Source organism: Phycodurus eques, chromosome 19, assembly GCF_024500275.1.
Source record: "Phycodurus eques isolate BA_2022a chromosome 19, UOR_Pequ_1.1, whole genome shotgun sequence".
Classification (NCBI taxonomy): domain Eukaryota; kingdom Metazoa; phylum Chordata; class Actinopteri; order Syngnathiformes; family Syngnathidae; genus Phycodurus; species Phycodurus eques.
In genome coordinates, this window is record NC_084543.1 from 15,227,527 (window position 1) to 15,239,179 (window position 11,653).

The 11,653-nt window shown below is 39.5% G+C and overlaps 1 protein-coding gene across 7 annotated transcripts in view; it reads right to left on the reverse strand.

Moving 5' to 3' along the window:
• The window catches only part of dnah9 (dynein, axonemal, heavy chain 9), a 177,882-nt gene extending 166,528 nt beyond the window's left edge, over nucleotides 1-11,354 (reverse strand). For 6 of the 7 annotated variants that reach the window (XM_061705525.1, XM_061705527.1, XM_061705523.1 and 3 more), the window contains exons 1-9: nucleotides 10,964-11,354; nucleotides 7,184-7,380; nucleotides 6,950-7,108; nucleotides 5,493-5,623; nucleotides 3,392-3,603; nucleotides 2,000-2,233; nucleotides 1,721-1,888; nucleotides 1,231-1,347; nucleotides 1,004-1,154 (exon numbers count right to left, since the gene is read on the reverse strand). In XM_061705525.1, the coding sequence (XP_061561509.1) occupies nucleotides 1,004-1,154; nucleotides 1,231-1,347; nucleotides 1,721-1,888; nucleotides 2,000-2,233; nucleotides 3,392-3,603; nucleotides 5,493-5,623; nucleotides 6,950-7,108; nucleotides 7,184-7,380; nucleotides 10,964-11,314 (1,720 nt within the window). In that variant the 5' untranslated portion in view covers nucleotides 11,315-11,354. The remainder of the gene's footprint in view (nucleotides 1-1,003; nucleotides 1,155-1,230; nucleotides 1,348-1,720; nucleotides 1,889-1,999; nucleotides 2,234-3,391; nucleotides 3,604-5,492; nucleotides 5,624-6,949; nucleotides 7,109-7,183; nucleotides 7,381-10,963) is intronic. The other variant, XM_061705528.1, reaches the window with a different exon arrangement.
• Between the last annotated feature and the right edge of the window lie 299 nt (nucleotides 11,355-11,653).

Consider the following 11,653-nt stretch of genomic DNA (forward strand, 5'->3'; position numbering starts at 1 on the left):
GTACTGGAGCCTATCCCAGCTATCATCGGGCAGGAGGCGGGGTACACCCTGAACTGGTTGCCAGCCAATCGCAGGGCACATACAAACAAACAACAATTCGCACTCACATTCACACCTACGGGCAATTTCAAGTTGTCAATTAACTAACATGCATGTTTTTGTGATGTGGGAGAAAACCCACGCAGGCACGGGGAGAACATGCAAACTCCACACAAGCGGGGCCGGGGATTGAACCCCGGTCCTCAGAACTGTGAGACAAACGCTCTAACATGACGAAATGTAAATACATAATAAAAATTGGTTTGTTGCATTATATATGTTCATCGTGGAAAACCACCATACCTTGCCATGTTGACCTAATGACAAATGTGCACAATTTAATAATTGTTTACATATCGCATAAAAGTCCAAAATTATTACGATTAATGTGTTCAAAAGTGTAACTATAGTCTAAGATTTTCAAAATCTCAAACTAATAGATTGCACCACAAGGTTTTTGGAATAATGTCATGTTTGAGGCTAATGTCGAATGGCACATGACCAGAGTGTCAGTTCCAGATGGAAGAAGTGATATGAAAGCTATTTTTGCAGCTATTTTTCAAATGTACTTCAACCAAAATTGTAAACATGGACATTTCTAAAACCAAATATAATTGAATTTCATATGTTCTCCCAGTAATGTAATGTATTACAGTTATGTAAATTTTGGAATTAAATTACATAATCCAGTTGCATGTAATTAGGTATTTCCCAACACTGATGGTATTGAATACAAAAGCTGTTTCTAGTCCTTGTGTTCTTGAAAGGTGTATAAAAATCTATCTATCCATCCATCCATCCATTTTCTATACATGAAAATTATTCGGGTCACGGGTGAGCTAGAGCCTATCCCATCCTCCTCGCTGTTATTTTTATGCCACTTACTTGAGCAGACTACACGCTTTTTGGATCAATGTTTGTTTGGCTTTCAACAGTGCATGTGCATTCTCATCATAAAACTCACCCATCTCATTTGCAATGTTAATATGTTCATGGTAGAGGAGTTTGCAGGTGTCCAGATCCTTGTCAAACATGCTTACTAAGCGAGGGTATCTGTCCAAAGCATATTTAGCTACTAAAGGACGCTCCAACAAGCCCCCAAACATATCCAGAACCTGCAGGCACAGAGACAAGTATATCAAGTGAATGTGCATGTGATGTGTTTCAAAGAGCGGGTTTAAGTTCCAATACCTTGAAGGCATGCTCCAATCCTGAAGCGTCGTCAAAGGCCTGACAGAAGATAGCTCCAAGTCGCCGGTCTGTGTCATCCACTATCAATTTGAAGTCCCACACATCTTTCTCAAACTCCTGCAGGGCAGAAAGCACAGTGAGGCCCACAGCCAAGACACCACTGAGCAGCGAGATCTCACATTGAGCCAACATACGTACAACATACGTAGCATATTCCTTTTCACACCTTACTAACTCAAAGCCGTCCGCCAGGAATTCCCTACTGGGTCTTACAAGTAAAGTGAATTGCTTTTCCCGCTGTTACTCAGGAACAACTTGGTTGAGCAACAAGATGATATTTGGGCCGCAATACTATGTTCTGGAGTAACCCGCCTTTTGTGTGCAGTGAAGTGTTCAGGGTTGAAATTGTTTGTGGGATTTGCAACTCAAAAGCTGCACTAAAAAAGCGGGGAAGGCCAAGCAGGAACATGATACGCAAAGTACTCCTCACCTTGTTGTTGAGGTCCAAGCAGTCATAGGGCTTCTCTGTTAAGACCTGGAAATGATCCACAAACTCCTGGTGCAGTAGCTGGACCTGTTGACTTAGCGCTCGACCTCGAACACCTCCAATCTCCAATTTCAGAAGCTTGAAGAAGCCCACTGCTGTCAAAAGGATGTCCTATATAGTAGATAGAGTGAAACAAGAAGTGGATACAAATATTAGACTCAGAATATGATCATTTTTGAAGAAATTGTCTTAAAACTCACTTCAGTATTGTAACACACTTACCTCTGTGGACTTGACTCTGTTGATAAAGCTATCAAGTCCAGAGAAGACCAAAGTGGGGGAAAAATCCCAAGGCTTCACCAAGCTTCCATTCCTCTGGTACTGGCCCAGATTAGTCCGGCAGTCCTCGAAGATGCTCTTAAAGAGTTCAAAAATCTCCAAGCTTATTTTCACCTTCAGAAGACTCTCTGGAACCTCTCCTTTGAGAAGTTCCTCTGGTTTCAAATAAACCAGAGCCTGTTTTTTGGAAAAAAAAAAAAAAAAAAACGGAGCAGTTTATTCAAGCAGGCATATGAGATTCACCTACTAGTCATTTCATTAGGGTACAGCAGCACATTAAAAACATTAGCGCGTCAAATATTACAATTACATCATATTCCATGGTAAATGGGCTTTTGCTTGTATAATGCTTTTCCACCTTCAAGGCACTCACAGCGCTTTAACATCCTCTCCTCATTCACCTACTGATCACGCAGCATTAGCAGCAACTAGGGGTTCAATATCTTGCTCTAGAAAACTTCAGGATGGTCACAGGGGCTAAGGATCGAACCCACAACCTTTGAGTTGGGGGACCATTTCTATGTATACATAGAGACTTCAAACTACAACCATGATAATAAACATCCATCCATCCATTTCTGTACCGGGCGTGCTGGAGCCTAACCCAGCTATTATCGGGCGAGAGGCGGGGTACACCCTGAACTGGTCGCCAGCCAATCACAGGGCACATATAAACAAACAGCCATCCGCACTCACATTCACACCTACGGGCAATTTAGAGTCGTCAATTAACCTACCGTGCATGTTTTGGGGATGTGGGAGGAAACCGGAGTGCCCGGAGAAAACCCACACGGGCACGGGGAGAACATGCAAACTCCACACAGGCGGGGCCGGGATTTGAAACCCGGTCCTCAGAGCTGTGAGGCAGATGTGCTAACCAGTCGCCCACCGTGCCTCCTGATAATAAACATATTGTTACAATATACCTCACTGCCAATGCCAAACAAAACTGAGCGTTATTTTTGTACAGGAAGATGTACAGTGTGCACGGTATGTTGGGACAGGGGTGCCTGACATAAGGCATTCAAGTGGTTTCTTCTTATTTTTGGGCTAAAAGTCAAAACAAAGGTATTTCTTTAAGGAGTAATGTCCAACAAATCTTTGAAATTGCCTAGAAATACTGGAAGAAAGTTTTAATGATGCTTTTATTTTAAGCAACTTCGGGGAGAAAATACACTCAACTTGTCTTTAATTGACTAATCTAGCACTCCGTTTTCACGGGCCACCCATCTACTGACAGGTGCTTATTTCAGAAAAAGCTTTTGCAGTGGAAAAAAAAAAATTCTTAAAATGTGTCTATGGAATACTGTGTGCCAGAAAGAAATTACAGCTGACCTGCTGTATGAGGAGGTTGCAGATCTTTTGCAGTACAACAGTGAGTCGTGCTGGAGTGTTGTAGTGTCCCGAGTTGGCCCACACAAGACACACTGTGTGCATCACGGGGCCTATCTGACCTTTGACATCGGAAAACTCTCTATTCTCCATGTCCTCAAAAAGGCGCTGCAGTGGCGTCAAGTAGGTACAGATGTCCTTTGCCTCCTCCAAAGCTGGCAAGTCAAGAGTGGAATAGTCACTTGAGTTAAGTAAACATGTGTAGAGGTCGACGGTAAATAAAGTATGTGTGTGTGAGTGTGTGTGTGGTTTCTAAAACACACACACACTCACACACAAACCCACACACACACACAGATCCTTTTAAACTTGAGGCTATGTGAGTCCCGGGATGCACATGTCATGGAAACAATGAGTCCCTGTAACTTTTCATCACGGAATACAGATACAGTAATCCTACGCTATATCGCGGGTCTTGTTCGTGGTCCCGCTATATTGCAGATTTGTATTGCAGGAGTTACTGTATTTTTTATACTGTTTGTAGAATATTTTTGTGTTATCCATTGCTCTTGTTCTCTCTCAGTATATTATATGTGTTTAGGCCTGCCATGATAGCATTTTTTTTACGACAATATATTTTCCCAATAACTATCACGACAAACGACGGTATCGTTGATGTTTTCTATGCCACTGATATAATGATATTAGAGTGTAATAATTCAAGTACCTCCTTTTGGAGAGCAATTCACTTTTAATTATAATTCTAAGAATAATTAACATTGACAATGTAATGTAGAACAATAAATAAAATATCTTAGATTAAAAAATAAAAAATAAAACAGACTCAGGCTCAGTTCCCAAGAATTGCACTTCTACAAACATTCAAATTTGGCATGAATGTATAAACAGTCATTAATGCCTTTAACAGGCAATATACTGCCAATCAAGTTTCCAGTTTGTTAAGAAAAAGTTTCAAGTAGTAACATTCATGACAACACAAGTAGATCAAAGCAACCTGTTTTGATTCAAAGTGTACTACTTTTCAAAAGTCTGCAGCCTTTCTTTAAACGCTGCTTAGTCAACATGTTCAATAGCTACATCTCTTTACAATAGTAACGCTATACTGTATATAATGTGAGCCATACTCACGTTTGTATTTGCATTGTTGAACAAAGGGTTCCCTGACTGTAAACTAACGGGGAACAAGAGCTATCCCACTGTGTTTTTTGTTCCCAGCTGAAGAAATTGGGTGGGCTGGTTGTATTTAAAATTGATTTTGCACTATGAGGTTTTAAATTATGTTGTCTTTGTTGAGATTTCATACAAATTCGACATAGCAGCTCATTGGTATTAGCGGGATGGCCGCATTCGTCTGGCTTAAATCCAAAATCTTCCCACATCAAGGGAGGGTGAGGCTTTGTAACTAATTCCATTAATTCCATTAACTGTGCAGCTATTGCCTTGCAGTCAAAAAACTTAGTTCCTTGTACCCGAGCACCTGCATTGTCAAACGTACGCATGTGCATGCACACAGACACGCACGCGACCAATCAGACAGAGGGTCCCTGCTCTTCACTATCTATCTCTAATTGGTTTCGAGACCACAATGAAACCCATCGTGTGTCTGCTTTCAAGGCACGGAATTGTTTTTTTCTTCCTCAAATTACAGGCCACCTGTACGCACCCTCTGTTTTTTTTCTTCTTTTTTTTTGTTCTTGTTTTGTTTTGTGTTTTTTTTGTTTTGTTGCACCATTCAGAAATTTGGGCGCATATGTGACCAAATTAGTTGCACTCTAAAGTCCTGTCTCGTCACCCCACCCCTAAAAAAATCATACTCCGGATTTCCAGCACCATGCCCGAGTACTAAGCTATGCGTCCGAAGACGCAGATTGATCGTACTTTATGCGTCCCTGCTAATTTTTGTGTGTCTGACACACACACACACACACACACACACACACACACATATATATATATATATATATATATATATATATATATTTTCATTCCCTTTCTTTTGGTTATATCTTAACACTCCAAATTATAAAGCCGACTTCACTTTCTTCTTTTACACTTCAATTTTATTGTCACAATCTGTAATTACCTGCAAGGACTTCTCGTCGGATGTTTTGAAAAGCAGGGGAATAGCTGCTCTCAACAGCATCAAGCAGCATCTCCATTTTGTTCCCTTTGTGTAATGTTAACTGGGAGTAAATGCAGTCCAAATCAGCATATCTTAAAAGAGAAAGTAGATGCAGAACATAAAAGGTCACATTTGTCTGGCTTTAACTCCTTCTGGAATTTTAATAATTTATATTTCTAAAGGTCTTTGTATGAAAGTATTCGTAAATGTAATAATGAATGCATTTACTGATTCAAATGCCTAATCATAGCATCAAAATAGGTACTCATCTGTCTGCCCCTATCTTCTGGCTACAGTGAACAAAGCTACAATTGCAACAATATGCACACTGCAGAGATATATTATACAAATCTGATATTTCATTAAACGTAAGGTGTTAATGTAAGACATTTTTCACCCATAAATAGAACAATTTGTAACACAACAGTAATACTTTAAAAGTGTTATGAGTCTGTTATTGTTTCTTAATTAAACAAAGGTAATTTAAGAAGTCTACAAATGCAAATAAACATTGAACTACAGGTCAATATCTTTGTGAGCCTGCATGGAAAACTATTATTTGTAATTAATACGATTGCCATTCCAACTACTAATATATACACCGACATGTTATTGCACATGTTGTAATACTAACTATCTTTCTTGGAATTGATTATACTATGACATGACATGATACTATATTGTGTTTATACGGAACATGTTGAATTCTTAAAATCTCAGCATTGTCTCTCAATTTTCTTCCACAGCAATAAGATGGATAATTATGTATTTAACCTGTTTGTATACAAAATAAAGCTAAAAAGTCAAAAACAGTGTTCACAGATATTCGGGTAAACATAATAAAGATTTGAATGTGTAACCAGCTCCATAGGAAATCATTCAATTGCGTTTTGAAATTTGGACAAGTACAATATGAGTAATCACCTGAGTTAGCTTGTGGAAGCATACTGTATGTTGTGTAAAAAAATAACAGCTATCCAAACAGCTCTAAGTGTGTCCAAACATACATTAAAATAAGCTAATTCTTGAGTCGGACTTATTAGAGTAGGTTTATTTGATTCATCCATCCATCCATCCATCCATTTTCTGAGCTGCTTCTCCTCACTAGGGTCTCGGGCGTGCTGGAGCCTATCCCAGCTGTCATCGGGCAGGAGGCGGGGTACACCCTGAACTGGTTGTTATTTGATTCAATCAGTCTGTATTTATCAATGTGAAAAACAACAAATGGGTTTTTGTGAAAGAAAATTAAAGCATTTTTACATGTGATTGGGCAGATGTTACGAAACATTTATTGTTGGAAAAATAACAAGACGTTAGACAATAATTTAACTGTGGAGCTCTGTGACACACCATTGTAACGTGTTTGTTAGAGGTTGCCAGTGTGGATGTTTAGTATCCGTAGACACAGATTTGCTGACCTGTTCTTCCAGAAGAGCAGCTCTGTGTGCGGTGTGGGGGTTTGGCCTTCAAGCAGAGTCTCTGCTGAGTCTTTTATCAGCACTGCACGGATCTGATGGCTCCAGTCAATCACTGTTGACTCCAAGGAGTGAATGATGCTCTTATCTATTGTTTCCCCCCTGAGGAATTAGGTTTGAATGTAAATGTGGTGTGGAAAGGATGCATTATCATATAATCCAGTTTGGTTGGGTTACCTGTTGTCTGTCTCTGAGGCAACTTGCTCCACACTCTCAAAACCAACAGGAAGGGGCAGCAGTGTCTTGCCTTGGACTTGGCCCGACATGACAAACATGTTGTCCTTAAGGGAGTGGATGAGGTGCTTCACATCTTGGGCTACTACCTGAGGCCATTCAGTGTGGTTCCTGCTGTTGGACAGCAGTGGGGCCACAACCTAGATGAAGGCAACAAACATGGGCACCGTAAAAGCCAATGACTGAAAAGAGCTATAGAAGCAGCACTGACGTTGAGGAGCCCAAAGTGATTTTTTTTCACATGCCCTAAATCCACGAATACAAGACAACTGTACTTTCCTTGAGTTAAACACAATGTAGTCAAGTCTTTTCGTAAAAGTGCTAGAATACACTGCATGCAACAAATATGCTAAAATGACAAGGAGAACAGTTGGCAAGAAATTTCCATGCACTGAAGTTACTAGATAAGCTAAGAGATAACTTTGATTCTCCATCATATTCTGTGTATTCTCTAACAGTCTGCATGCCCAGTGGGGCATTGCTGTGTCCCATACGTCAGTCTGGGGACTATTTCAGGTTATGACTAATGGAATACTAAAAAGTGAGATGCCCGAGGCTCATCATGCCCTATGGCCTATGTTGGGTCTGAGCGAGCTCTATGTATTTTGCCTAGCGACAAGCAGCCAGGCCTAGGAGTGATGTGACGAGTAACATTTAATCTGCACACTTTTCTCATCAACTGTAATTTGTCTCCAACAGTTAAATGTTTAAATTCAGTTGATATAGAGCTTGTACAGTTTTAAATGTTTTAGAATGCAGAAGCCATTAATTTGTGTTGCCTGTGCGACTAAACCAAATTAGAATTTTCAAAAGACCACATCAGACCATCACTATAACAGAGACTATTGTCATTTCCTTGGTATATAGCCTACCTAGGTGGTTGGTGCCCCACCACTTCGCTTTAATATGAAAACACCACTGGTTTTCAAGTGTGGATCATACAGTGAGCATCTGCCACACACACCATCAAGAGCTTCAAGCCCCAGGCTCACTTTGTGCTGATTAGTTAGGTAAGGCAATTACTTGCAAATTTTGGTTATTACTTTATAAGCACCTCTAAAATACATTCGATTATTTAATGTCTTGAAGGCCACACCAACACTAATTTGGGGGTTCAGTCAAAAGTGGAAGTACCATTCCGATTCTACAAAAGCAATATCATCAATCAATCAATAGCAATATCATCATGCCCTTTATGAATAACAGGGTCTTGGCGTAACCAAAAGGCGCAAGACACTCCAAAAATAATTATGTGAAAATGTATGAAAGTCATATTGTGGTCAAACTGGACTATGCTCCTGCATATTAGAGTCACACTGAATAATGTGTATAATTTTCTACTACAGTCTATGCAATACAGTTTCTTCATCCATCCATTTTCCATAGTGCTCATTAGGGTCGCTGAATCCTATCCCAGCTGACTCCAGGGTGTGCAAGAGCCAGGTACACCCTGGACTGCTCCTTTAGTGAACATAACTTGCATGTTATTGTAATGTTGGAGGATGACAAAAGGAAGGCCGAGATTCAAACCCGGTATCTCTCAAGTGTGAGACAGATGTGCTATCCACTGTCACTATGGAAACAAATGCAGTTCTTTTAATACAAAATCCTACTTAATTCTTTTGAAAGTGCCTCATGTGAAAGTGATACGAATAAGCTCCTATCGAGCTACGGTATAATATTAATGTTGCGCAACTGATATTGAATGAAATTGATGCTGCGGTGTTGTCATACGACATGTACCACCAAACAATTATACTCCATACAGTTATATTAATTAATTGGTTAAATCAAGGGTATATAATTTTTATTTAAGCATAATCTGTGTATAGATTTTGCTGTGCCTTAATAAGATGTTTGTATAATGTGCTGCAAAACTCCTTTTCATTGTTTTGCAACAATGATAATAGACACTACGGTGACCTGGAAGTGCAAGACAATAAAAACAATTGTGAAGTAGAGAACAAATTTTAAAAAACCAAAAAACTTTTACATTTCAGAAAACAAATTAACAGAAACCAAAACACTTACATTTTGGAAAACACATTAATAAAAGCAGAAACACTTTTTTTGGCTTTTGCTAATTTGTTTTCTGAAATGTAAAAGTGTTTTGGCTTTTGTTAATTTGCTTTCTGAAATGTAAAAGTGTTTTGGCTTTTGTTCATTTGCTTTCTGAAATGTAAAAGTGTTTCCTAATTTGTTATATTGTTTTGCACTTTCAGGCCACCGTAAAATACCAACAGTATTTCATTTTACTCTATTCAATACTATTGATGACAGTATTGAGAAACACCTCTTCCTACATTAACTACGTAACCAAGGGTATTATAGCCGGTATACTGTCCATTTGCACTACCTATAGACAGGGGTAAAAACGTTATGACAACTCTTCAGGCCCATGACTACCAGGGGCCCTAGAAAAAAAGGATTTTCAATTTGCGGCATTGAAGTGGTGAAGCAAAAATGTTTTTTTGTTTTTTTTTCACTGGGCCCCACATCCCTGGCAGCACGTCTGCCAGCAGGTGTACCTTTAAATCAATGACACACACACCAGTGGTTCAGAATGCCCATTTGAAACACATTGGCTTATGTAATTGCGATGGATGGATGGATGGATGGATGGATGGGTGGATGGGTGGGTGGTTGGATGAAGATAGCAGAGAGGCAGCAAAAGTACTCAAGTTCCAAAGTATTTAAGTAGAAGTACAGATGTGTTAAAAAATAATAATAATTTTAAAAATCTGGGAAAAGTAGATGTAGGCCTATTACTCCTTTACTATTACTATTACTCCTTTACTTAAAAAAAGTACAGACCCTGAAATGTACTTAACTACAAAAGTTAAGTTGTTTTCAAAATGTATGGGATAAAAGTACTGTACAGTAAGTACTAAGAAAAATAAGTACTTACAGCACAGATATCTACTTAAGTACAGTAACTAAGTATTTGCATAGAAGCTACTTGGTTACTTCCTAGCAGTGATGCCGGGGTCCGGTGACATCATAAGTAATCTAATGCGCTATTTTTTACATAAGTATAGTCAAATCACAGTTACTTTGATATCTATGCCGATAGTTAATTTTTTTGTTTATGAGATCCAGAGCTTGATTATGATATGCTTTTGAAATATGCTATTACAGCTAAGACAACTACAGATAATTATCATTAACAAACTACAGTGCTTGGGAACATGAGGCAAGTCAATAACCAGGACACTTGATTCAGTCACAGTGCATGTCACGTGTAGCCCAATTTTCAGCCTTTGTTTTCGTAATGACTAATAAAACAAAGGAAACACACTGTATTATTAACTATCCCTAATAAAATGCACACCACGACTAGCTACAATATTGAAAAGCGGCATGTCAAGTCTGCACGAAGCTGCTCATTTAATGTGGCTTCAACTACACTAATATTTAAGTTATTTGTTCATGTTGATGACATCATTCCGTAACTTGTGTGGCGTACATTACCAAGTAATGGATGCGGTTAAGCTAATGCACGGTGCATAAGTGATATTCCTGCCACTTGACAGCTGCTGAAAGTAACTAAAAAGTTACTTCTGAAATCAAGTAATCAGTAAAATAACTAAGTTACTTTTAAGCTCAAGTAATCAGTAAGCTACTTATTCAAGGCAACTGTGGCAACAATGCTTCCTAGCACTAGAGCGAAAACTAAGCCTGCCCCATCCACATAATAATCAACACCTTTCACTAACGTCTTACCTCATGAACCAGGGCAGAAAACTGGTCCAATAGAGCGTGAGACAAGTCCCCACAGACCAAGTTACCCTCCATGTGTTCTGCAGTCAGTGTTGTTTTACTTCGTTTCAGAAAGTACACTGCTTTGTTTTTGGAGTGGAACGTGAAAGTAGTGGCGGGCTGTAGCAGTCCGGTCACGGCCACACACACCACCAATGTCCCCCGCTGCGGTTTGTCCAGGAATTCCAGCAAAATCTTCAAGTTCTCTTCGCAGGACACACATTTTTGCCAGCGGTCGTGTTTTACTTTCAGAGTCCTCTGCACGTAGTCTCCTATAAAGTCCAGTCTGTGATCTTTAGCAGGTGACTCGTCCATGTCCGTGGGGAGTTCTTCTGTCGGTGGGCCAACACCGCGTAAGTAGGAACTAATTGTGTGCCTCCATAGCAACTCTGTGTTTGCATTAATGGGGCCGTTGCTAGGGGAGCTGCCTCGGGACCATCCCTCTCTCGGCTTGTCCATGCACCTGCTGACCGGTAGCCATTGTTTGCTTGGGGAATTTTGTGTGAACTTTTATGAGGTGGCCTAAGTATTCATAGTCTGTACTTAAGTAGAAGGACTAAAAAAAAACATTACCAATTGCATTCATTTACATAAGTCATAGAATAAAAAAAATAAAATAAAAGTACAGACTGCAATGTATTACAAAAGTCAAAA